A 27,529-nucleotide genomic window follows, 5' to 3' on the forward strand; every position below is an offset into this window, starting at 1 on the left:
GGAACCTAAGGGGTTAATCTTCCACATTGTGTAAAAGAGCTGTTTGATCCTGTCTTTTCTGATCCTCCCCTTCTTCTACTGTCCCCAATGCATCTGCTAATAGTACAGAGTTCTAGGAGTCACTCTGCGCATGCTCAGTTTAGTGTGACTTGCTATGGAGTTTTTTTTTTATCTTTGGGAGGGTTCATGTGATCAGCACAGGGCCAATCAGCACTGTCCAGACAGAGGGTCAGGAGAAAACTCCTCCTGCAAGCTTTAACCAGTACTCAGCTGGACACTGATAGAAGTCACAAAATTGCTATATACTGATGATGAGAAAAGGTATTTAGCAGTTTATATTTACTAAAATAATTGCATTTCCATGTTCTGTGTACTGTGGGAGACCAGATATAGGACATAAGACAAGTGTTTTGTGGTGTTGGCATGACAGCTGGAGTTCTGTTTTATGAATTGAATGTTTCATATCCAAGGACCACTAAGCCTGTCATTAATGTAACAGGGATACATGATACTGTTGATGGCTACATGCCCATAGACCCATAGATGATTGATGAGAGTTGTGTGAGAGGGCTCAGTCTATAGCCAGGAGACAATCGTACTTCTAAATTATAGACTGCCGCCCAACATTCTATTGTCCAATTACTGTTCTGTTGAGCTCGAGTTTAGCACTGTGTATAGGTTGCTTATTGGAGATTTCCTTAAAGTGGAAGAAAAGTCCAACTATATCTATTCTTAAAAATGTTCTCTCTCTCCTCTTCCTACCTACCTTCCCTAATCTGTACAAAAAGGATCTGCATAGTTACCTAAGAAATGTACTTTTTTTGTCCAGTCGTGTGATCCCGCAGTTCCTGCTCTCCTGTCTCAGTGAGCTGCTGCTGCAGGGAATAGTAGGGAGCTTTGACAACAGCTGGGCTATGGGAGCCTATGAGTGAAGTCACGGCTCCCAGAGAGCTGCAGGATTATGTGACTGGACTGGAGCTGATTAAAAATAGGTAAGTACACAGAACTTTTTAATACTTTTTCACACTAGTGTTTTTTTAAGCTAGAAAAAGACTGTTAGGCGCGTTTTAGCAGCGTTTAGGAGTGTTTGGCTTTTTTTTCTGCCGGAAAAATGCAGCTAGAAATTATACAAAAACAAATTTTTTTTCTGATCCTAAAAGCTGAAGCTTGAAAAATGCTACTAGCCTAAAATAGTGTGCCTGGACACATAGGATAACACTATTAGCTTCTAGGAGCAGAAAAAAAATGCTGATTACAGCTTTTAGGAGCTTAAAAAAATGCTAGTGTGCATGGAGCCTTACTGTATTACAAAAGAACTGTCAGACATATTTCAGGTAATATTATGCAGGATATGTGAATACTGTAGCATCTATCAATCATCCATACCTGTAACTGCCTGACTGGTGAACTGTCCATACACAGAAGCTGCAGGAGAAAACGCACTGAAGGGTGTGGCTGCAGCTGCTGAACCAATTGACTGCAAATCCAAAAAAGCGGGACTATATATTGATGGAGGGGTGGAGCCTGCACTGGAACTGTCAGATGGCTCTTGTTTAATGGAAAATGATGACAGCTCTGCAATGATGAAATGAGATGGAGATGGAAACTTAAAATAACAAAGCTAAATAAGTATGAGGTATTGTAATTTGTTTGGTTAATGGAGCCGTGTGTAAAATATCTAATCCCACTGTGAACTTAATGACATTGTATTTCCCAATGACTTATAATGGTTCTGCAAAATTAATTTTTTTGTGCTAAATTTATAAAAATCCAAATAGGAGAAAAATAATATTTTTTAATAATTTTTATTTTGTCTGTTTTGCTATGCAAATCTGTCTACATTTAAAATATATGTGCTGACGGATGAAGATTTTCTGGCAGTTTGATGGCTATAGGCATTCAATAATATGGAACCAATCAAATGTCATCTCTCTTTTTTTCTTGTCATGGTGTAACAATTATAGAAAGTGAAGCAGAATTCCTCCAGAATGAGAGGACAAGAGGACTTTATTATGAACATGACAAGCTCCTGCCTTGGCCGGAGCACTTACCTGAGAGAGTGGAGTACCCCTGGTGCGTGGACAGGTTCCTGCTGAGTGTGGCATTAGAAGAGGCCAGTGCTGATTTCCCATCATCCATTGCATTGTTGAGCAGGGGTAGAGGATAGAGAGCCTTTAAATGTGAAGATAGTTAGTTAACCTCCAGTGAAGAGTTCATAAGATGACAGCAATGACATAATCTTTGGCTGCACTCACTTGCTCGGCCTTGCTGTGACTAGCTGAGGGGTAGGAGTCAGGAAAGTGTTGTCTCTGGAAGGGGCACTCCAACCCATCTAAAGGGTGCTGAATGTAGCCTTCTGTCCGCAGATGTTTCCGGCTCAGTCCACCACTACCCTGAGAGTCAATGCTAAGCCTGCAGCTGTCCTGATCACCTGAAAGCAACAAACAGAATAGGGGTCATTTTATTCATTTATTGTCTTACCAATAGCTATTTGAAAATTAGTAGAAGTGTAGAATTAGGGTGATACCATTTATTGGCTAACTAGATTGTAGTGCAAGCAATTGAAGTACCCAGGCCTTCTTCTGCTTTTGTTGATGGCTAACATGTTACAACATTCTACTATTGTATCTGAAAATTAGAAAAGGGATTTTTATGTCTAGAAATGGAGGCACAAATAAAAATTCATCTTGTGGAACAGTCCAAAAACTAGTGGCTATTGGCTCATCATTAAAACTAGAAAGAGGATGATTTTTGAAAGTTGAGCTATTATCCATTCCATCCAATCAGGGTCCTTGTTTTCCAGTGATTAAAAGCTGAACCTTGATTGGCTCTGAGCTATTATCCATTCCAGCCCATCAGAGTACTTGTTTTCCAGTGATTAAAAGCTGAAACTTGATTGGCTCTGAGCTGTATCAAGCAATCTTGCTTTTGCATTCACTTTGACTAAAGCCCTTTTCTTGGTTTCAGATTTTCGAAATCCATCCATCAGCATGTTTCAAGTAGCTTCTCCTTTTTTCCTAACTTTTTTTTGGGTATTAGTGCTGAATTATGAAAGCTGGAGCAAAGTAGAACTTCTGGCCATAGCAGCCTGTTAGGACTCGCCTCTCATTCTTAGCAAGGATTTCAGTAGGATTTTCTTCTGTTTTTATTAATCATCCTTAGTGTTTATGTAGCACTACCCCCTTAGGGGGTCACTGAGTTTTGGGTTACCCCAAAGCTCTGCACAGCCAGGCAACACGCATTTTCTTCCACACATTGTATTCAGAGTCAGTAAACAGTCCTTGAGCTTAATTTTGTGATTTTATTAAGGGTTTAATAACTTGGATAGTGTTGAGGGGTGTATGGAATACCCAAGGGAACTGCAAGGACAAACTCCTTAGCAACTATGTACAAGTCTGTGGACAAAAAGTAAGAAAGTCTCTCCTTTGAAGAGCTCTCCAGCCTTTCTGGTGTGCCACCTCCTCCTCTTCATGCTGCTGCCTGAGGGGATCCCTGGGCAAGGGGACCCAGAAACTGCCCCTTGGCAAAGCAGCCCCAAATGAAAAGCTATTTGGGTTTGCCATCTGATTGCCCTCTCCCCTTCTCCAGCTCAGGGGGTGTAGGATTACTTACTCTGTCTCTCATGTGAGCATGGTGGGTTGATGGCTGCCTTCAGGCCTTATGCTGGGCTGGCTCCTTTCCTGCTCCACAGGCTGTCCTCTCTCTGGGGACGATGAAGCAAAGAGATCCTCCTTTCCAGCATCTGCATGCAGGTAGGCCCCTCTCCTAATCCCCCTCCCAGGCTCCACACTCCAGCCTCTCACTCCACCTTCCATCTGACACTGACCTACTCCTCCTGCTGATCAGGCTCAATCATATTTAAGGGCTGTCCTGGCCCCATACCAAGTCTCCTGCTTGGGGATTGGCCAAGATCCCTTAAATATGCAGATCAGCCTCTCCTCACCCCCTCCACTGCCTTCTAGAAACTTCTCAAGCTTCTAGAGCAGGGGAAGTATCAGGAAACTGACCTGCAGATTCAAGGCTTATTTATTTGTTAATTTTTATACCTCCTTTGATAGCAATATACTGTATTTTATATAATACGAAAAGGCTGCCGCTACAGGGACATTACCATTAAGCCCTGTAAATCATTAACACCAATTAGAAATTAGCTTTGGACGATTTAGTACAGCTTAATAGAATCAGGAGTTTGGTTGATTGTATTGATTACTGCAGTGGTGTTTTTTACTCGGTAAATGTATAATAGAACAAGTCATACAGAATATGGAAGGAATCAGGCCTTGAACTCACTATCATCCAGTTTGTGTTTTCCATCAGAGCTTGGCTGTGTTATCCCCAACAATCCACTGATTGAGTATGTAGAACCAAGAGAGTCAGAATGGGGCGACTGCGGAGGAGTCACAGCTGAACTGGGGACTGTCAGAAAGAAGACAAATACTCATAAATCCATTTATATTTAGTAGATAATACCTCTTTTACCTAAAACATGGAACTTTCCAAACCCAGAAAAAAATCCCTGTGTTGGCTTTTTGGTGCTGCTTCCCTTCCATTGATCCATCCTAGATCCATCCAAAGTGCTATAGTCTTTTTATCTGATTTCAAGCTTGAGTTTGAACTCCCTGCAGTGCTAAACAGGGACAAATCCTTGTTTCCTGGTCTAGATGTATTATCAGCCAAAAACAACTACCACCCTAACCAAACAAACTGCATGCCTAGGTTCCAAGAACTATTGCAGAAAATGAGCAGGTGGTGGGTGCTTGCCAGCCACTTTACTGGTGCCTATTTAGGTTTTTGAATTGGGCTTATGTTTCACAAACTTGCAATACAAATGTGACCACTAAACTTACCCAACATCCAAGAACTGAACATTAGCATTTTATTTAATGTACTTTCTGTAGAAACGACACCTGCTTACTCTACATCTCCCGTTGTGACCTCCCCATCAGACATGATCATTGTACAGTTCTACTACAAGGTAGATTGACTTACTCAGAGTTTGTCCTGGACTTAAGGATTTCACACAGGTCTCCATAGGTAAGTTAAATAATTGCTGAACTTTGGTGCGTATTATTCTGTAAAGACAGATACAGACATTAGTTAATAGCAATGTTAATACCAAATATGTCATCATCACCTCTTCCTTCAACAGTCTTCCTGATCATTGACACTGTATCCAGAGCTGTTATTTCAATTTAAAGCAACATTATTAATGTCATATGCAGTTATAAAGCATTTGAAGGCAGCTTTTAAATGACTTTTTAGAACATTTTCTAAGCGTCTAAGTGGACAGAACTTTCAAAATTATAGGCTATATGTACTCTGTATGCAAAATATTGCCTCTATCAGCAAGTTAAAAACATATAACTGTCTGATAAGACGCTTCTATTAGACACCATAGAACTAATGGGGTTTATTTACTAAAGCTGGAGAGTCCAAAATCAGACTCCCTTCTGCATAGAAACCAATCAGCTTCTAACCTCAGCTTGTTCAATGAAGCTTTGGCAATGAAACCTGGAAGCTGATTGGTTTCTATGCAGAAGGGAGTCTGATTTTGGACTCTCCAGCTTTAGTAAATAAACCCCGATGTGTCCACACTACTACTTGTCTGGTAATGTTTTTATGAATTTCAGTGAAATACGTGTAGGTCAAAGGTAAGTAGGGCCTATTTGTACTTTATTATGGGCCAGTTGGCTCAAACTGCTGTGACTAGAAACCTTCAATTATAGAACCCACAGTTTTCGTGTTCCATAACTAATACCTGTTCACATCCCATTTTGGTCCTAGTGATTACTTATTTCATGTAATAAACAGCCCTCCTACTCCAATAAAAATGTAAAATGGGAGCTTCAATTGTGAGTGTATATTGCCAGCTTAACAGTGCTTAAAAGAGACTGTATCCAATTGAAAAAAACAAAACAAAAAATAAAGCCATCCTTACAAAGAAAGCAATTCATATTTACCTCTCACACCGACTATGCTGCTGTTATGTAGGAATTGGAAACTGAAGCCTTCTGAAGAACGTTTAGCTTTTGACACTTCCTGGAGTGTCAGATGTCAGAGTTCAGCAGTGTGGGCAGTGGGCCAGGTAACTATCAATTGTTTTCTTTGTTGGGGTGGTTTTATTTTTCTTTTTAGAAAAAAAAAAGTGCTGGAGTCACTTTAAGCTGACCATGCGTGTTACAATAGGACTGTACATTTACTTTGCCTCAGACCTCACATTACACTATTTTGATAAATCTGAAGGAAAATACATAATTTAATTGTAACGTGCATGGCCAGTTTAAAGTGCATGTATGGTCAAAACGTTTAGTTAAAATCCTTATCAGTTTATTTTTTTCTTCTGTGCCCCATTGTGTAGATTTCCTTTCACTTCCTGTCAAGGAGATGCAACAGGAAGTGAGAAAAATTATATTTTGGTGAAAACTGTGACATTTTGGACTTCCTAGCACTTTAAATAGAGGGAAAATCTAGAAAAACAGAAGATAAGTGAGCGCTTATGTGATAATATATAATAAGCAGCAGCTGTACACCCAAAAGGCACCGTATCAAACCTTCAATAGCATATATGTGAACAGGGGGGTGCAGCGCTGTATAACCAAACAAATAATAATTACACAATAGTGAACAGTGACTGTAAATTAGTAATGCCACTATATGGTGGCTCTAGGTGAAGAGAGTGAAAAACAGTCCAGTGAAGGAGTGCTCTTAAGATCCAGGGTGATCTTCAGACGTCCAATATACAGGACCATCGGGTGATAAAATATAAAGACTGCGCACTCACCAGATACGCAATCTTTATGCGCATTTGTGTAAAATTATCACTAGACCTCCTGTATCATCATCCTGGTCTGGTCAGATCTGGTCAGCATATCCCTCATGGCCCGGTAACTGGATGGATGCAGCTGTTCCGTAGACTTGGCCGGTTCTCACCAGAATGTGTTTGGGTTGGATGAAAATGACCACCAGAATCTCCAAGAATCTCTCTCCAGAATTAATTTTGTTCCATTCATTCTTTCAGATCCATTTAGATTTTTTTTGCAATAACATTTTTCATTATAATAAGTAATCAGCTTATTCCATTTATCTTCATGGGTTGGACTAGCAGGGATGACTTAGAGTGCATAAGTAATCTCCTAGACTCAATTTGTAGGAGGGAATGCTGCACCTTCCAGTCCGCTACAGACACTAGGGTTCCAGAAGATCACCAGCAATGGACTTTGCCTGCATGGACTCCCACCTCACAAAGGTATGCCAGACACTTTGATCTCCAATCATGAGATGAAACGAGCAGATGGCAGACGCCATCTGCTCGTTTCATCTCATGATTGGAGATCAAAGTGTCTGGCATACCTTTGTGAGGTGGGAGTCCATGCAGGCAAAGTCCATTGCTGGTGATCTTCTGGAACCCTAGTGTCTGTAGCGGACTGGAAGGTGCAGCATTCCCTCCTACAAATTGAGTCTAGGAGATTACTTATGCACTCTAAGTCATCCCTGCTAGTCCAACCCATGAAGATAAATGGAATAAGCTGATTACTTATTATAATGAAAAATGTTATTGCAAAAAAAATCTAAATGGATCTGAAAGAATGAATGGAACAAAATTAATTCTGGAGAGAGATTCTTGGAGATTCTGGTGGTCATTTTCATCCAACCCAAACACATTCTGGTGAGAACCGGCCAAGTCTACGGAACAGCTGCATCCATCCAGTTACCGGGCCATGAGGGATATGCTGACCAGATCTGACCAGACCAGGATGATGATACAGGAGGTCTAGTGATAATTTTACACAAATGCGCATAAAGATTGCGTATCTGGTGAGTGCGCAGTCTTTATATTTTATCACCCGATGGTCCTGTATATTGGACGTCTGAAGATCACCCTGGATCTTAAGAGCACTCCTTCACTGGACTGTTTTTCACTCTCTTCACCTAGAGCCACCATATAGTGGCATTACTAATTTACAGTCACTGTTCACTATTGTGTAATTATTATTTGTTTGGTTATACAGCGCTGCACCCCCCTGTTCACATAGAGGGAAAATCTAGCCACCAGGGACACAGGCAATAAAACCATTACAAAGGTTCTAACCTACTCTATATGAAAATTAAAATAAGTTTTTGGTATATTGTGCATGCACTATAAAAAAGAGCAGAAGCAGTGATACAATGTCAGGACCTAGATCACCTGCTAGTGGCACTGTAGTTCCATAGGTGACAACTATGACATTTTGGACTTCCTAGCACTTTAAATAGAGAGGGAAAATCTAGCCACCAGGGACACAGACAGGCAATACAAACATTACAAAGGTTCTAACCTACTCTATATGAAAATTAAAATACGTTTTTGGTATATTGTGCATGCACTATAAAAAAGAGCAGAAGCAGTGATATAATGTCAGGACCTAGATCACCTGCTAGTGGCACTTTAGTTCCATAGGCAAAGGTTTGCAATTCCAGTATCCACCAGCGAGTGTCTCCCAGCAGCCAGCAGATCCCAGTAATCAGTTTCCACTGCTTGCTGGCTGGTGGGAGGGTATTTAGGTCTTCCCTTTTTAGTGCCTCTTGCTCCAGTGTTTTGCATGCTGCTGCCAGACCCTGTTGCCTTATATCCTGTTCCTGCTCCTGCCTTGTACGTTTTACCCTGTATCCTGCTGCCTTTTACCTACTCTCCTTTGTTCCTGACCCCAGTTTTTGTTCCCCCTTCCCATCTGTTTCCTGCACCTTTAGTTTACCCTGCTTTTCTGTTTTTCCCATGTTCTATATATTGTATATAGTTAGCTGTTTGTTAGGTTTATTAGTCAGGTGTTCTTTCATTTGGATTTTGGTTCACATATGCAGTCTGGTTCCAGTTTTCTGAGTGTGGCCACGCAGATCTGGCCATCCTTGCAGCTGATCCCTGACACAATAGCACTTGCATAGAGCCGTTTTTTTTAAAGTAAAATAATAACAGCAAGGCATAGTATATATTAATAATAATCAATCAAATGTCCACAACATATATGCATTATATGTACATTGATATTAAATGATGATAAAAAATAGTGCGCTGCCCAATGATTCAAACAATATTAGAACAAAACAAAAAATTGGAGCTGCTGCAAACACGTATAGTGTGCGCTCATCACATTACACAATAAATACACAGTTTGTAGTGTTGCGATGCAAAAACATCCACTCTAGTGAACATTAAAGCATAAAAATAAATAAGTGCAAAAAACAAAAAAAATCACATGACAGTAAGGGTATAGATAATAGTCCCAAGAAAATCTCTTTAGAAATATTGCTGGGAAGCGTATTCCTACAGGTGAGTGAGCCCACTATCCCGGATCTGTAAATCTTTTAAATAGTGTGCATCACCGTGGTAACCATGATTCGTGGCGATACGTGTGGGGAGGAGCTGGGTGACGTCAGAGCTGGAACACCGCTAGTACAATCGGAGATGCTGCACATTGCCAACTGTAGCTTTGCAGCTTTTGTTTTACTGCGAGTTTTACCATTGTCAAATGTGAGTGTACTTTTAATATACTACTTGTGGATTTTAAGAAACTATGGTTGCTTTATATCATTGTGAGTTCTGCCCAGAAAGCCAGCCATGCTATTAAAGGGATGACATTGAGGATATAGTGGCTATAAAGAGAGGCGGATTATTTCCAGAGGAGAGGATATATCTTACCCCCATTAGGGGGCAGCACAGTGGCTAAATGGTTAGCACTTCTACCTGGTAGTACTAGGGTCATTGGTTCGAATCCCAACCACAGCACCACCTGCCTGGAGTTTGCATGTTCTCCCTGTGCCTGCATGGGTTTCCTCCAGGTACTCCAGTTTCCTCCCACACTCCAAAGACATGCTGGTAGGTTAATTGGATCCTGTCTAAATTGGCCCTAGTATGTGTATATATGAATGTAAGTTAGGGACCTTAGATTGTACACCCCTTGAGGGTTAGGGACTGATGTGAATGTACAATATATATGTAAAGCACTGAATAAAATTGACAGCACATGGGAGATGCCTGTCTGACCTGTCTTTACATATGGGTCAATATATGAAGGTGAGGGCCCACCTATCTGTCACGGTTACCATGGTGATGCACACTATTTAAAAGATTTAGAGCACCGGGATAGTGGGCTCACTCAGCAGTAGGAATACGCTTCCCACCAATATTTCTGAAGAGATTTTCTTGGGACTATTATTTCTACCCTTATACTGTCGAGTGATTTTTTTAATGTTTTTTGCACTTATTTATGTTTATGCTATGCTAGAGTGGATGTTTTTGAGCAGTGCAACACTACACGCTGGTTTTGTATACATTGATATACCTGTTGATGGAGCTGACGCTGGGCACAGTGTCATTGTCACATACTCCCTCCGCCAGCAGCCGGTCCCTGATTTCCCAGGCAAACATGGTGGGATTTTGCCTTTTATAATCTCCGATCTTCTCCACCACTTTTGGGGTGGCAACTTTAGGCTTTGAGCCGCCAATGACTCCTGGCCGGATACTGCCTGTTTCATAGTACCTACTCCAATGCAAAATAAGGTATAATTATCCAAAACCATCAGTCTCCCCCTGCCCCCTCACTGCAATAGTTAAGGTAATCTCATTCTAACTGTAAATCAGACTTATGCATAATCACTGTAACTGTAAATATAGAAAAAAGTAAAAAGTAGAGTGTATTGAAATGAAACCATGAGTGCTAACCATATTTATTCTCCACAAGGTATAGCCAGGGCTTTTTATTATTGGGAACGTAGGGGAATGCAGTTCCGGCACCTCCAGCACCGAATATATGTAATGGGAAGGGGTGCTGGAGTGTTCTGGAGGGTCTACTAATGCTGGTTGGTGGGTGGACTATTGTTGCTGGAGGGGGAGCTATTCTTGCCTTGTGGTCGATTGTTGCTGTGAAGATCTATTGCTGTTGGTGGGGGATCATTTGTTGCTGGGAGGGTCAATTGTTGCTGGAAGGCATCTATTATTGAGGAAAGGGGGTCTACTATTGCTGGCTGCTGGGGTCTATTTTTGCTGGAAAGCATCTATTTTGTGTGGCTGTCTATTGTTGCTGGGGAGATCTATTGTTTCTTGTGGGGAATCTATTGTTGCTTGGGGTCAAATATTGCGGGAAAGGATCTACTGTTGAGGGAGGAGTCTATTGTGGCTGGCTGCTGGAGAGTCTATTGATGCTGACTGGGAAATCTGTTGTTGCTTCCGGGGGTCCATTGTTGCTGGGGTTGGAATCTATTGCTGCTAAGGGGATCTATTGTTGCTGTGGTGGGTCTATTACTGCTGGATGCGGGGAAATCTATTTTACTGATTTACTTGTTATCATTAACAAATTCCATACAAATTACTTAGAACCACAAAATGATACTTGGCTCTGTATTCTCTAAAAGGGCAGTACTGGGAGGTGGGTAGGGGTTGGAACCAAGTTACGGTGCTCGGAGGTGGGTAGGGGGTGGAACCAAGTTACGGTGCTCGGAGGTGGGTAGGGGGTGGAACCAAGTTTCGGTGCTCAGAGGTGGGTAGGGGGCGGAGATAAGTAGTGACTCAGCCGGGCGGACTGACAACTCATGGGGCCCCCGGGCAATAGGGGATCATGGGGCCCCTGTGTCCTTGCCCAAACTCAAAAAAGCCTATGAAAAAGGTACCAGGGGCATTTCATGGGGCCCCTTACTGACCCCGGGCCCTCGGGCAGTGCCCGAGTTTCCAAATGGTCAGTCCGCCCCTGGACTCAGAAGGGGGGGGGGGGCTACTGCACCTGTTCTCAGAGAAAAAAAGCCCTGGGTAAAGAAGACCAACTTCCAATTGAAGACCAACTATTTAATTTTAGTTTTGGATGGATTGGAGAGGATCAGAGCCTCTAATCGTTTTTGTATTGCTATTCATTCATTAATAAATATGTTTTTAGCAAAGTCATTTCTATTACGGAAGTTTGTATGACAGACTGTTCTAGTTCATTGCTTCAAACATTGTCCAAGTATCTGGTAACAAGGGCATACAGTGACTATGTGGGATGTGTATGTGTGTGGGAGACTCTTTGTTTGTCTTATCTAGTAAACGGGATACTGAAAAAACATCCGATGCCCTGGCGGCAGTATAATTAGCGATGTACAATTGTCTGATTTCTTAGGCAGCAAATCATTCCTTATTTATTAATGTGCCTCATATAAGAATAACATTGCCTCAATATAACATTTTGCTTGAGGTGATTGGAGCCGTATTAGTGCATTTGCGACAGAAACAATTGAGTACTGTCCGTGATACTTTTTTTATTTGCACTAACATACAATTTTAAAGACAAAATCGTCCTCAAAATTGTATGTTAGTGCAAATAAAAAAAAGTATCATGGACAGTACTCAATTGTTTCTGCCTCAATACAACCAATCAGATTCATGTGTGCAGAGGACAGTGGGAGTTGGAAGATGAAGGTTTACTGTGATGCAGCACAAATAATTCTTATTTAAGACATTTAGAAAAATGAAACCCCTTATAAGGCCTTACATATTATATCATTGTAATAAAATGTACTCGCTCAATTATTAAAGTGTTACTAAACCCAGGACCCTGCATTCACTCTATCTGGTCTCCCACAGTACACACAACATAGAAATGCAATGATTTTAGTAAATATAAACTGCTTAATACCTTTTCTCATCAGCAGTTAGAGCAGTCTTGCGACTTCTATCAGTGTTCACCAGAGCACTGGTTAAAGCGTGTAGGAGGAGTTTTCATTCTCCAGTAGGAGGATGCAGGACCCCTGACCTCTGTCTGGAGAGTACTGATTGGCCCTGTGCTGATCACATGCACTATACCAAGAAAAAGAAAACTCTCTAGCAATACACACCAAACTGAGCATGTGCATCTTGCCCTTCCCCCCCACAAGCCTCTGTTTTATCAGGAGATATTTAGGAGACACTTGAAGAAGGGGAGGATCAGAGAAGAAAGGATCAAATATCCCTGGAGGATTAACCCTTTAGGTTCCACAGTGAATATAAAAAGCATTTTTTCCTGCATATACAGACTGATTTTACTGTTGTGGGTTTAGTAACACTTTAATTATATTATTAAATTATTTTAATACATGTAATAATAAATGAATACATTCAATTTGCGTGTGGTGACATGTACATGTTTAACTGATTACATTAATTTAATACACTGAATTAAAATATTCAATGAATAATTACATTTACAAAATACATTTACTTGAAGTACAAGTCTAAGATCTCTAAAGATGATATTTTATAGATATCACCCAATGTTTCTCAGTAAGCTAATTGTCAACATAGGATTAATCTCATGCTGCTAAATAATGGACAGTAACGTTTTTAGCTAAATCCTAATCCCCGCTGTAGAAAATAGACCTTTTGGGTCACCTTGAAGTTTTGTAGCTGAACCGTAGGAAGACCTTTCTGTCAAAGAGCAAAACTTCATAGTAGAAGCTACTATTTTTGTTTTTGTTATAAAAGGGTCGGGGGCACTTTTAAATAAAAGGATTTTGATCTTTTTATAGATTATTTAAAGTATAACTAAATGCAAGCCTTTCTTTTAAATTTGGATTGAGTGGAGGGAATTTAGGATTACTGTCAGGTTTTTATTGCTGTCTCTGTTCTCAGCAGGGGCGGACTGACCACTCAAGTACTCGGGCACTGCCCGAGGGCCCGGGCTCAGTAGGGGGCCCCATGAGATGCCCCTGGTACCTTTCAATGGCTTTTTCATAGGCTTTTTTGGATGTGGGAGAGGACACAGGGGCCCCATGATCCCCTATTGCCCAGGGGTCCCATGAGTTGTCAGTCCGCCCCTGGTTCTCAGTAAATGTTCTCTCTCTAAATGTTCTCATCACCAACGTCACCTTGAATGAAAATGAAGGTAAATCTAGAGTTTTGAATTCTTAGAGTGGAAATCTTCCAATAGGGACATTTGTTCCTGTGACAAATGTCTAAGAGGGGATTTCCTTCACATTGAAAAAACAACCTCTCACTTATTGAGTCTATAGGACAGGAAGTGAAGGGAAATCTCCCTAATGAGATACACATGGCAAAAAAAAGAAAAAAACTGACAGCAGTTTTTACCTTTTCCTACTCTATCCAAAATGTAATAAAAAGTTTTGGATTTAAATATGATTTAATATTCAAATGTATTTTACCGTTACTAACAATCATTTTTTTTACCTTACAAAAAGCTAATGTGTTGGACGAATGCCATCTCCTGGATTTATGCCAAATGTTTTTTTACCTTGCCAAGGCACTAAAACAGTCCCCCCCCCCCCTCTAGTTTAATCAATGAGTAGATGCAGCACACATCCAATGAGAGGTCTATTCTTTTTCTTTCCATAGTTGGCGATTTTTTTCTCTCTCATTATTGTAACCCTCTGCAGAGTCTGATACACTTCCAGTCATCACAAGTGATGCCCACATCATCACAGTGCTTACTGAGCCATGCATGGGGACTGAACACACGAAGATGCAAATCTTCTAAATAAATATGACCGTGTGTGGTCTATAAAATTTTGTTTAAAGCAGAGCTCAGGGCTCCAACCAAAAATGTAAAAGTCAACAGCTACAACTACTGTAGCTGCTGACTTTTAATATAAAGACACTTACCTGTCCTTGGGGTCCAGCGATGTCCTCACCCAAGCCGATTCTTCAATCAGCTTCGGGTGCTGGTGCCAGCATTTTCAGTAAGAGAAACCAGAAGTGAAGCCTTCACAGCTGGATACCTACTGTGCATATGCAAAGCGTGCTGCGCTTTGTGAATGGGCCATAGTCTTATGGGACCTTTGAAGTGTCCCAGAAGGCTGTGGGGGTTAGGAGGTGGGAGTAGGTACTTGTCAAAACCAGGTACCTACTCCCCTCCAAAAAGTGCTAAATGTGGCAGTGGAGGAGGGGAGGAGGAAGACAAGTGGAATGTCTCCTTTAGGGTGGAGTTCTGCTTTAAGCTATTACAAAGAAAACAAAACTCAAATCATCTCTGTATTGGTTGAATCCAAAGAACAGAGGTCTACCGCTCAGGCAAACAATCCAGGTCAATCCACAACAGGTGCAGGCTCTGGCTCGCCACCACACGTGATGCAGCAGGAAGAAGGGTCAGCCGCACAGTGGAGGATTGATGAATATAGTGTACATTTATTGATCCATAGGACACACAAAACACCATGACATGAATACAGGACCTGTTAATGCGTTGGACATAATCCCATGCTTAATCATCATGATTAAGCATGAGATCATGTGAAACGCGTTAACAGGTCCTATATTCATGTCCTGGTGTTTTGTGTGTCCTATGGATCAATAAATGTACACTATATTCATCAATCCTCCAGTGTGTGGCTGGACCTTCTTCCTGTTGCATCTCTGTATTGGTAGTGTGGTGTGGACTCTTCTAGCAGTACTGAATATAACTAATATAGACAATGTCAACATAAAAAGTTTAAAGTATCATAGTGGGAACACTCTCCTGTACAAAGGGAGGTTAGGTGAACACTCTTCTTTCAATAAGATGACTTACTCCCTGGCTGCTTACCTGCCAAGAATCTTACTGACACATCCATGACTGACCCTCAGCTGCCGAGAGATGTCACATGGACGCACGCCTTGGTGCGCCAAATCCACAATGCGCTGCCTCACCACTTCTGGGAGGGGACGCCCATTCACAAATGCTCCTCCTAGTTGATTTAGGCCACCATGACCTGGATGAAGAAAACCACTGGTGATATTAGTCTGAAGCACATATTAAGATCATTCTTTGCACATAGTAAGGGATAACATGCTGTTTCCTATTCAGTAATAATTAGAAATTCTGCCTAGGCACTGTTAAGACACTATATGATAACGTGTGTACTAGACATTAAAGGGATGGTGGAATACTTTCAAGCTACAGGTGTGCTTTAATTAGTCTCCCTCAGCAAAACTAGAGCATGTAATTTGGTGTATGTTGCGCAATAAAATGAGTAAACAAATATATATGGAGAGGTAGGGAAAGGAAGGAAATAAGAAGGTATGGGCAATTGAAGCCTGAATAAAATAAGATATCCCTGAACATCATAATGGGTAACAGAAGCCATGAAAGACCTTCATGGTAAAAATTGATGATCCTGGAACCCACAGCGCCCAAGCATGTGACTAAGTGCCTACACATTTTGTCACATGATCTTTGGCCAATCTGAGCTTTAAAACCTAATTTCAATAATGGTCATGTGACTAAATTCCTAGAAATGTAATCATATGACCAGCTGGCATGGGATCCAAGATATGCAGTTTATAGATATGTCTTTGTATCTGTTTCCTTTTTGGCTGTCCAGTCACTGGGTGGGGGAATTATTATAGCTCCACCTAAAGGGGTACATGAGCTTCTGTTGACAAGAAATCGGAGAAAGCTCAGGAAACCTTATGACAGTATTGGCTTCCTCACTCCTGAAATCTATCCAGTCCCAAAAGATACAAATGTCCAAACTGTATAATTATACTCCATTTTAAGTATATGCCAATAAGCACCTTTCCATAAATTATAGATGATAAAAAAGGCTCCCTACAATTTTACAGTGTGCATGGATGGAAGCTGATGTCTACGGTACTGTACAGAACATCTAAAGAGTCATCTACATGTGTGCCACCTACATGTGTGCCACCAGTGCCATAGGTGGGTGACCCTGTAGCACAGACATAGCATTAAGAGATGTAACTGCTGACCTATATGCAGTGAGCTGGCAAGTCCTGGGCGGCCTCCCTCTGTGATGAGCTCTGTGGACAAACGAAGTGTTTAGATACAATAAAACTCAACTTAATAAAGTTACTGTGGGGTATTGGGAGACTCTGATGTCTCAATACAATTCTTAGGTTATGTATACACAAATATCCAAAAGAAGTCCATTTTCCTGTTACACTCTCCACAGTCCCCCATGCTCAGTCTAGAACAGTGTTTCTTAACTCCAATTCTTACTTATCCCCAATGAGTCGAATTTTCAGGATATTCTTCAGATGAAACAGCCTGCCAATTGCTGAGTCAACAACATTAAATTGGTCATCAGTACATGATGAAAGGATACTTGAAATCATGACCTGTTGGGAGTACTTGAAGTTGATCAACACTGCTCTTAAAGATTAATATTCAGTCTGTTGGCTCAGTTTGAATGCATGCTTAGTAAAGCATACGCTTTGTATTGCACTGTGTGAAATTAAACTGAAAATCTATATTTTTTTATGCTTTGAGTAAGAAAGGACTAGATCCTATGTCCAATTTCTGTTACTGTCCATGGTCCTGATGAGATTTGCCCTTTCTTCCTGTCCTGGTGACATCCTTGTTACTGACTCAGGAATGGAGGTGAATGCCATCCAATGGGGACACAAAACAGCAGTAAAAACCCGACATCTATGACTTTTAATTGACAGAGCTACACAAAAATAGAAAAAACATTTTCCTAAACTTCCACTATGCAGTCAATAGTCTGCTGTGGATGTCCCCTCCAGTGGGGTGCTGGAGTGTAGAGAAACGTAGTAAAGGTGTTGGATGTGTACCTGCTTCCATGGCCTGTGTATTCATGGCCTTAGGGTTTACTTTTGTACCCACTATCACATATCTGACTCCTAAGTCCTTCCTTTCATATATATAAAGAACTTAGAGGTAAAATATGCCATAGTATAACATTACTATTACTTTGTCAACTGTAACAGAATTATTTTGAATTTTGACACTCTTAATACCAGTTCATCCACCACATTACTACCCCATGCAGAACAGTCAATGTCTTCCTGAAGTACATAAAAAGTACAGGAAAGGTCTTTTAAAGGTAACAGTTAGTGAAGACATAATGGTATTATCTGCCCCAATGTAACATCCTCTTCTGACACCCAAACAAAAGTGTCTGTACAATGGGGCCAATCCTTTCTTGCCATTGTAAGATAAGATCACAACATTATATAGCAGTGTACTTTACTCCATGAATTGCTTTACTTTTTAAATTCATATTGTTATTGGTGGGCAATCAGAATGGATAGTGGTTGGTTTTGGTGCCTTTTCTTCCAATCGCCATTGCAGAGAGCAGCTTGTCATCTGCATGCAGGCTCCATGGAGTCAGAGCTCTTGGTACTATTACTGGAAGATCATTTTATCAGTAGAAACTATTAATATCACAATTTTCTTCTTTTTATACAATTCTGTCACAAAATTCATATGTAAGACTTAACATATTGTAATAGCCAAATAAATGTTGGGAGGGTCCTACCTGCAAATGTTCACAATTACAAAGATATAAAAATGATGACAGTGAAAACTAATAACAATAAAACGCAGCCCCACAAATCTTGCCAGTTGGAGATGTGCGACGGGGATGTCTTATTATTTGCACAGATAATAGTTAAAGCCTTGCTTAGGATTTTCATGATACAGCTCCAGATGTTATACACAAACTAATGGTGTGAATGGTACATAAAATAGACTGGTTCAAACATTTCATTAGTAAGTGGATCATGGCAAGCTTCCATTGTATAAGACCATGAGGAAAAAGTCTAACGTATGGCCCTGAAGGTCAGCTCACTTTTCCCCCTCTGAGAGGACTACATCACTGATTTTTGTTTAGCTTTGTTTTGTTTTTTTGTTTGTTTTGAATCAACAATATGAGTGCAGTGTTAGGCTGGCCATACATTATACAATTTTCTTATTCAATTTCCTTTAGATTTACCTTCAACTATGTAGTGAAAGGGCCTGTTTGACTGCATACAAATTGAAAATGTTTAGGTTTGACCTCATATGATATGGTTTTTGTAAATCTAAAGGAAAATTGTGCAAGAAAATTGTATAATGTATGGTCAGCCTTGGCTACCTGAGCCCATAGACATTGGATGCACTCACCAGATACAGTTTTTCATTTAGCATACTTTTGTTCTTGGTTCCAGGAGTCTGGCTCTGGGCTTCTGGCACTGAAATAAGTCCTCAAATCTACAGATTCTCTAACAGTAGTGAATAAAGTAACTTTTATATTATAGCACCCCATAATACTCACCTTCCCCTATATCAGTGGTCGGCAAGCCGCGGCTCGCGAGCCACATGCGGCTCTTTACAAACTTTAATGCGGCTCTTCTGTGTGCCGGGCGCCCACTCCCCTCCCTCTTCTCGGGCGGCCACCCCAAAAGTCAGGACTCTGCAGCTAGCCCAGCAATGGGCAAACTACGGCCCGGCGGACCTTTTAATCCGGCCCACGGAGCATGGCAAACATTGGCTGTCAGGATGTAGGCGGGGCAGCCAGGATGTAGGCGGGGCAGCGTGACAAACTCCTCTCCTCTCACAGTCCGTCCTGAAGACCGGAACGGCACGGGAACACGGCGAGAGGAACGCGCGGAGCAAAGGTAAGTGAATTGACACAATATGGGGAATGAATTACTATAGGGGGGATGAATTACTATAGGGGGGATGAATTACTATAGGGGGGATGAATTACTATATGGGGGATGAATTACTATGGGGGATGAATTACTATATGGGGGATTAATTACTATGGGGGATGAATTACTATATGGGGGATGAATTACTATGGGGGATGAATTACTATATGGGGGATGTATTACTATATGGGGGATGAATTATTATGGGGGATGAATTACTATATGGGGATGAATTACTATGGGGGATGAATTACTATGGGGGATGAATTACTATATGGGGGATGTATTTTCAGTTTTAAAAATGTGGCTCTCAAAATAAATTTCAATCGTGGTTTTGGCGAGATTTGGCTCAGTTGAAAAAAAAGGTTGCCCACCACTGCCCTGTATGAACGCATTTAACCATCCCCTGAAATGAGCCCATGACATTTAACTAGCCAAACACTAAGCACCTAAATCTTAATCTACATCTTTACAATCAACCCACCCACTCTAACCCTAAGGCTCGGTTCACACTGCTGTGACTTGGGATCTGACTTATGAGACCCCCAATTTGCATGACATGTAAAATCCCATGTTAGTCAATGAGAGCTGTCTTAATTACACTACTGCAGTCGTTTCAACTTTAGAAAAGGTTCCTGTACTGCTTCAAGGCAACTTCTATCCGACTTGTGCCCATAGACTTGTCTCCAAGTTGAAACCTCATCTATATTGATGTGATTTGGATCTGACATTACATTCTCATTGGCCACAGGCAAAGTCCCATGGCATGAAAGTAGCTTCAAAGTCGCATCAAAGTAGTACTCAAGTCACATCAAGCCATCAGCAAATCACCAGGAACTTGCCTGGCAAAGTCGCACCAAAAGTCACACAACTTTCAGATCACAGTAGTGTGAACCAAGCCTAATACGAGACCCCTAAAATACTGAATCCCTAAGTCTAGCAACCCAACCACTAAATTAAACCCAACACTAATTAACCCCTGCATAAACAGTCTTCAGCCAAAACTGGGATTCTCTGCAATGACATCATGCAGGTCTAATGCTAAAATCACTGAGAATACAGACATCCTAATTCACTGCCAGTGCTAGGTAGGACTCATTATGTGAAATGGTGATCAGATATGTTGTAAACACCATGGACTTCTATTGCTTTTCTATTCACTGAATCCTTTAGGATGCATGCCCACCATGTACACTGGTGTCACAAAACGAAGGCTGATGCAAGTGAACAGGTAAATCACCTGGATGTGTTTCAAGAATGATCACAACAGGTAACATCAGGACACCAAAGCCAAATGAAAAGTTGATGTTCAGGTGATATAGGTAATAAGGTCGGGTGGCAGGGCCGAGTCAATAGACAGCAGGGCTCTGGAGCAAGCTCACATAAGTGCCCCCATAGAAGTGGCTTCCTATGGGGGCACTGAACAGAGAGGAGGAGCCAGGAGAGCAGGCAGGGGACCCAAGAAGAGGAGGTTTAGGGCCACTCTGTGCAATTCCATTGCACAGAGCAAGTAAGTATGAACTTGTTTGTTATTAAAATAAAAAAAAAATGTTTACAACCACTTTAAGCTGGCCAAACAGGGAATGAAATTCGGTTCAGCAGAGATTAGACAAATTTTGATCCATGTATGGGCACTGTGGCTGTACAAAAGTCGATCTACCAATTGACTTCTGTACAACCACTCTGTATGATTTTCCCCAAACAATCAGTACCACAGACTGTAGCCTGCAGCACTGATCAGTTCTCTCTGCTGTCAGAATACAACAGCTCAGGGGGAGATTCCCCCATCCAACCCAAATGTATGGATAGGGGAGTTAGGTCTTTTTTTTTTAGTTCAGCCCACTGGTTGAATGAAAAAAAATGACTGTTTGGGCTGCGCTAACTCGCGATATCTATGCTCCAAAACTATCTGGAGTATAAAAAGTTTATACATATATATTTGTAAGAATGAAAATGAAAAGTTGATGCTCAGGTGATATAGGTAATAAAGTCATAAAAAAAAACGACATCTAACAAGCTCAACCTCTCCCAATGTTCATCAAGGGAAGGCAGAACAAATCCCCCATTCTGAAACAGTTCTGATTCTACATCGTTTGTAAAGGATGGATCCTGGTATGAAGCTCACAACCTGTTCTGTACATATATCTTACAGAAGGAATAGGCATCATGGATGTTGTAGTGCAAAGTCAAAAAACCACACAGGGAAAAAAGCAGTCATATAATGGCACTCGCAGTAGTGTGACATACAAAATCACCTGTAACACTATAAAAAAAAACAAAACATAACGACATAAGCAAGCTGCAAAGTTCAACACCCACAGCAATCAATCAAAATCATTCTCTTAGATTGTAAGCTCCAAGGAGCAGAACCCTCCTAACCCTCTTGTATTGAATTGTATTGTTGCTGTATTGTATCCCTTTGTATTGTAAAGCGCTGAGCAAACTGTTGGAGCTATATAAATCCTGTATAATAATAATAATAATTCTTTTGATGTTCTGCTTCAGAAAAGTTATATGTGATTGGTATCTGTAGACAACTTGGCTCTTGCAATGGACATGCAGTGCTCTGTAACAGTCGCCTGTCGATGATTCATCATTATTATCTTTCCAGGTCATTTGCATCCTTTGTTTTTAGAATGTTCCCCCCTAACCTTCTACCAATTCCCTGACACAGCTGATAACTGCCCAACTGGAATTGCTGAAACTGCAACCAATATGTGCCTATCTGCTGAAAAACTACAAATCACAGCATGCTGATGAGGCCCTGAATAGCTGGCCATGCTGGGACTATAATGAGCCATCTTGACGATGGCATCCATGAAATTGCCTGCTATTTCCGACTAGCCCTGATTTCTTGGCTCCACCCTAAGGTTTCATATATATATATATATATATATATATATATTTTTTTTTTTTTAATTTTAAACTCAAAAGTGAAAATCACACCCCCAATGGAAGTGGTAATTGCTCATTCCTGTTTAAGGGAATGAGAAAAGTAATTTTACTGACCTGTTCTGCTGCGTCTTCATGTGCAATGGGCTCTGCATCAGTTTTCATGATGTCAGAGGCATACCTGTTGGAGTGCAGGGGAGAAGAGTCTGCAGAGACCGGTCTTGCAGTGCAGAGGAGCTTGCAGGAGCCGAGGATCAGGGGAGTAAAACTGCTTTACTCTGTCCAATAGACAGAAACAAGCCTTTAACCTTTACAGTGCCAAACCACTGAAAGGCAGAAGTTTTACTTTTCCTGGAGCCCAGCCTTGTGTTTATTTAAAGTGTTACTAAACCCACAACAGTAAAATCAGCCTATATATGCCTATAAAGCATGCTTGTTATACTCACTGTGGAACCTAAGGGGTTAATCCTCTGCATTGTGTAACAAGGAAGTTTGTTCCTGATTGCTCTGTTGCTCTCCTTGCTTAAGCAACCACCTCTTATCTCCTGATAAGACAGACTGAACGTAGGCATTTGCTCAGTTTGGTGTGTATTGCTAGAGAGGTTATTTTTTTTCTTGGGAGAGTGCATGTGATCAGCACAGGGCCAATCAGTACTGTCCAGAGGGTCAGGGGTTCTGCATCCTCCTAGAGCAGAATTAAAACTCCTACAAGCTTTAACCAGTGCTCTGCTGGACACTGATATAAGTCACAAGACTGCTCTAACTGCTGATGAGAAAAGGTATTTAGCCATTTATATTTACTAAAATAATTGCATTTCCATGTTCTGTGTACTGTGGGAGACCAGATAGAGTGAATGCAGGGTCCTGGGTTTAGTAACACATTAAGCTTTCTGTCAGGTTTTATATCTGTGTCCCGTTGGTGAGATTTCGATTCGGATTTTTTGGAGAGTGCATGTGATCAGCACAGGGCCAATCAGCACTATCCAGACAAAGGTCAGGGGTTTCACATCCTTCTAGAGCAGAAAGAAAACTCCTCCTACAAGCTTTAACCAGGGCTCTGCTGAAGTCACAAGACTGCTCTAACTGCTGATGAGAAAAGGTATTTAGCAGTTTATATTTACTAAAATAATTGCACTTCCATGTTGTGTGTACTGTGGGAGACCAGATATAGTGAAGGCAGGGTCCTGGGTTTACTAACATTTAAATTATGAAATTGTAATAATTGAGATTGATTAATTTTTATTATTTTATCATTTAATGATGAAATGTAAGTATTATATTTAGGTGGAATGAGAAAATACAGTGTGCTGACACTAACTTCATATTTCATGCAAAAATTGAAGTGTTTAGATTAAAGTGACCCCTTGATTTACCAAATGTATAGAAAAGTAACAATTTCAGTTAACTTCCCTTTTCGGGGTAACTAGATTCCAGCAGGATACACACGAAGATCACACAAAGGAGCGGCACAGGTAAGTATAACACTCGAGATGTTGCTGGGGGAGGGAGGTGTACTTTTTTTACAAGGTTGCTCGCCTAAATTTTGTTATTGTATTAAATATAGAAATTTGTAGATTAGCCACTAGAGGGAGCTCTTAGTGGCTCAGCAGCATAACTCTATCTCCTGAAAGAAGCTGATTGAGGAAGTATGGAGGCTGCTATTTTTCCAATGACTTTAGTATTGGTAAATATACACTTGTAAAGCGTTCTGGCTTACAGTGGTTATAAAGCCTAACCATTTTTTACCTTAATGCATTCCTTACATTAAGGTAAAAATGTTCAGGCATCAGTATCCCCCCCCCCAACCCCCTTATACTTACTCTCCCATTAATTCCAGATCTCATTGCTTTGCTTGGGCACCAGGAGCCATTGCCTCTTGCTGCTGACAATCAAAGCCAATGACAAGGGCAGGATGGCGGGCCCGAGTCCTACTGTCTGTGACAATAGACACAGACAGCAGGGCTCTGGAGCAAGCTCACACAAGTGCCCCCATAGAAGTGGCTTCCTATGGGGGTATTGAACAGAGAGGAGGACCCAGGAGAGCAGGCAGGGGACCCGAGAAGAGGAGGTTTAGAGCCACTCTGTGCAATTCCATTGCACAGAGCAGGTAAGTATGAACTTGTTTGGTATTAAAATTTAAAAAAAAATGTTTACAACCACTTTAAGCTAGCCATAATGGGAACTAAATTTGTCCGGTTCAGCAGGGATCGGACAAATTTTGATCCATGTATGGGCACTGTGGCTGTACAAAAGTCGATCTACTAATTGACTTCCGTACAACCACTCTGTTTGATTTTCCCCGCAGACTGTAGCCTGCAGCGCTGATCTGTGCTCTCCGCTGTCAGAATACAACAGCTCGGAAGGAGGAATCCCCCATCCAACCCAAATGTGTGGATAGGGGAATTGGGTCCTTTTTTTTTTAGTTCAGCCCACTGGTTGAATGAAAAAAAAAATGACTAATGTTTGGGCTGCGCTAACTCGCTATATCTATGCTCCAAAACTATCTGGAGTATATAAAGTTTATACATATATTTGTAAGAATGAACATCTTAGACACCAACACTCCAATATTACTATTTGTTTTGAAAAGTATTCAATGGTCAGATTATTTCAGTTTATTTGAATATACTTCTATGTTTTGTTTAGTGCTTTTTTGAAAGGTGATCCGGCGATCTCTGCACAACTTTGGAGGTTTCCTGATGGTGGGGGTAAGCCATCTGGAAACAATTTTTGGGTGGCGTCTGTCTAAAACCTAATACTGTATTCTATGTAAGTTATTTGAAAGATTTTGGGTTTTTCTATTCTGTGTTCATGAGTAATTATATACATTTTGATTCTTGAATATGATGGTAGTTCGATTTCTGTTTTCTACACAGTGGTAGCATAATATAAATTTTGATTCTTGAATATGATGGTAATTCTATTTCTGTTTTCTACACAGTGGTATCATATCCCTGAGGAAGAGGCTTTTTAGAACAAAGCTCGAAACGCATTGTATACCCTATGGCTGCATAAACCTTACAGTCTGAGCAATGTGATTGTGTGCTTTTGAAAAACAGAAATTGAGAACACCGCTGTGTATAATGGATATTGATTGATATGATTTTGAAAAAACACATTATTGTACAGTATATTGTTTTTATGATGATGTGTTATATCTCTAACTATAATTTGATATAATTTTTTCAGAAAATTTCTTAACTATTTTTAATATGAAAAATAAAAAAAGTTATATTTTAACTTATGTGTATAGTTGACTGTAAAATCACATTTTTGATGTTCAAATTGGTTTGACATATATACAATTAGGGATGATGGCAACTACACCCTTTCTCTCACTGCCTCCTTCTTCTCTTGACCATTATCATCATCAGAAAGCTATGACCAGTGGCAGACCCCATGTTTATCTCGGTACAATTGTTGCGATAAGATATCAGCCACGCAGGGAGTTCAGTGTCTCCAAAAGGTTGCCTGGCTCACTGGGGTTGATTTACTAAAGGCAAGTAGGCCGTTTACTTTACAAGGGAGTTTTCCCCAGAGCAGGGGTCTCCAGACTTTCTAGACAAAGGACCAGTTTACTTTCCTTCAGACTTTAGGGGGGACTGTGACCTTTGAGAGTAGAAAAGGTCCTGATGTCAGTGGAGAAAAAGCAATGCCCCATCTTTGGTGTCAGTGGGAGGAATTGTGCCACATCGTTGGTATCATTGAGAGGAATTGTGCCCCATGAAATGTGTCATTGGGCCACATTGTTGGTGTCATTGGAGGGAATGATGCTCCATTGTTGGTATCAGTTAATGAAATAGTGCCCCAAGGGCCAGATAAACTCAAGCAAAGGGCCGCAGTTTGGAGATCACTGCCCCAGAGCTTAGTGAGTGTGGTGAAATTTTACTTTGTAAAGAATATCCAATCACGTGCAAAGAAAGCACTTTTGTGTGCACATGATTGAATGATGGAAGTCGGCCAAGCTTCACTTCACTCGCTAAGCTCTTGGGGAAATCCCCTTGCAAGGTGCAACTTTCCTTGCAAAGTGAACAGTCTATTTGCCTTTAGTAATTCAACCCATGACTTGCATTGTGAAGAGGAGAGGAGCACAACCATTGTTCAGCACTACAAAACAGGAAATAGAGACTGCATATATAAAGAACAAATATGACTGCCCCCTGTATACATATATAATTACAAGACTGCATGCAGAAATACAGTTTTGAAAACAATACCATCAAGATCTTTACATGTTTATTCAAAATAATATTACAAGGACTATGCACTCTGTTTAATCTTGAGGTTCATAACTGGGGGTATCCATACCCCTTTGGGGTGTGTGAACCAGATATTCAAGGTATTGGACTGAATCTCTGAATGATTTCTAAAACTGATACAGGATTACTTTGCTTTATTGAATTTGAAATTAAAGCTGAACTCCAGGAAAAAAAAAATCAAAACTCCCCCTGCACTGCAAGAGTTAACTGCATGTTTTTGTCTAGGTTACCTTTAGATGCAATTGTACTTACCTTATCCCTCGCTCCAGCAGTCTTCTTTCTCTCTGCGTAAGTGGTCCCCCAAAACTGCTTCTCTTTGGTGCTCCATTGGTTGCAAGTACTCCAATGTCATCAAATACAATGCAGGACTGACGGTCCTGCATTGTAAGTGAGAATTCCAAGGCCTCGTCCATAACCCAGATGGAAGAAGAGAGTGTCGGCATATTCAAAACCACACAATCACATTGCTCTGACTGTACGGTTTATTCAGCCGTATGGTATCCGACGCGTTTCAAACTTTGTTAAAAATAGTCTCTTTCTTTAGGGATATCATACTACTCTGTAGAATACAAAAATCTATTTAAAATCATATTCAAATATCTAAATTTATATCATTACTTATAAACACAGTATAGAAAACCCCAAATTCTTGGGGATAAAGTGAGTAAAGCTGCTTTCAATAGTATCCTAGACAAAATTTAGCTTTGAACTCTTACAGTGCAGGGGGAAAAGGAGGTGTTTGGGGTAGTTTTTAATTTTCCCCAAAGTCCAGCTTAAAAATTAATTTGGTGTGTCATATCACATGCATGCAACATCATTAACAGTTGTATTGTGGGCAGCACAGTGGATAGATGGTTAGCGCTTCCACCTGGCAGTACTCGGGTTGTTGGTTCAAATCCCAGCACGGCACCTGGAGTTTGTATGTTCTCCCTGCGCCTGCATGGTCTTCCTCCAGGTACCCTGGTTTCCTCCCACACTCCAAAGACATACTGGTAGGTTAATTGGCTCC

The 27,529-nt window shown here is 40.8% G+C and overlaps 1 protein-coding gene across 6 annotated transcripts in view; it reads right to left on the bottom strand.

The window, feature by feature from the left end:
* The window catches only part of PAX8 (paired box 8), a 48,857-nt gene that overhangs the window by 13,766 nt on the left and 7,562 nt on the right, over window positions 1-27,529 (bottom strand). For 4 of the 6 annotated variants that reach the window (XR_016313371.1, XR_016313370.1, XM_089681681.1 and 1 more), the window contains exons 3-9: window positions 16,682-16,732; window positions 15,516-15,681; window positions 10,317-10,517; window positions 4,990-5,072; window positions 4,291-4,416; window positions 2,256-2,431; window positions 2,052-2,172 (exon numbers count right to left, since the gene is read on the bottom strand). Coding sequence is in view for 4 of the 6 variants with exons in the window: in XM_089681681.1 (XP_089537807.1) it covers window positions 2,052-2,172; window positions 2,256-2,431; window positions 4,291-4,416; window positions 4,990-5,072; window positions 10,317-10,517; window positions 15,516-15,681; window positions 16,682-16,732 (924 nt within the window). In the remaining 2 variants the exon portion in view is untranslated. The remainder of the gene's footprint in view (window positions 1-2,051; window positions 2,173-2,255; window positions 2,432-4,290; window positions 4,417-4,989; window positions 5,073-10,316; window positions 10,518-15,515; window positions 15,682-16,681; window positions 16,733-27,529) is intronic. The other 2 variants (XM_089681682.1, XM_089681680.1) reach the window with 1 other exon arrangement.

Source organism: Staurois parvus, unplaced genomic scaffold, assembly GCF_062004578.1.
Source record: "Staurois parvus isolate SC_StPar_1 unplaced genomic scaffold, SC_StPar_1.0 ptg000276l, whole genome shotgun sequence".
Taxonomy (NCBI): domain Eukaryota; kingdom Metazoa; phylum Chordata; class Amphibia; order Anura; family Ranidae; genus Staurois; species Staurois parvus.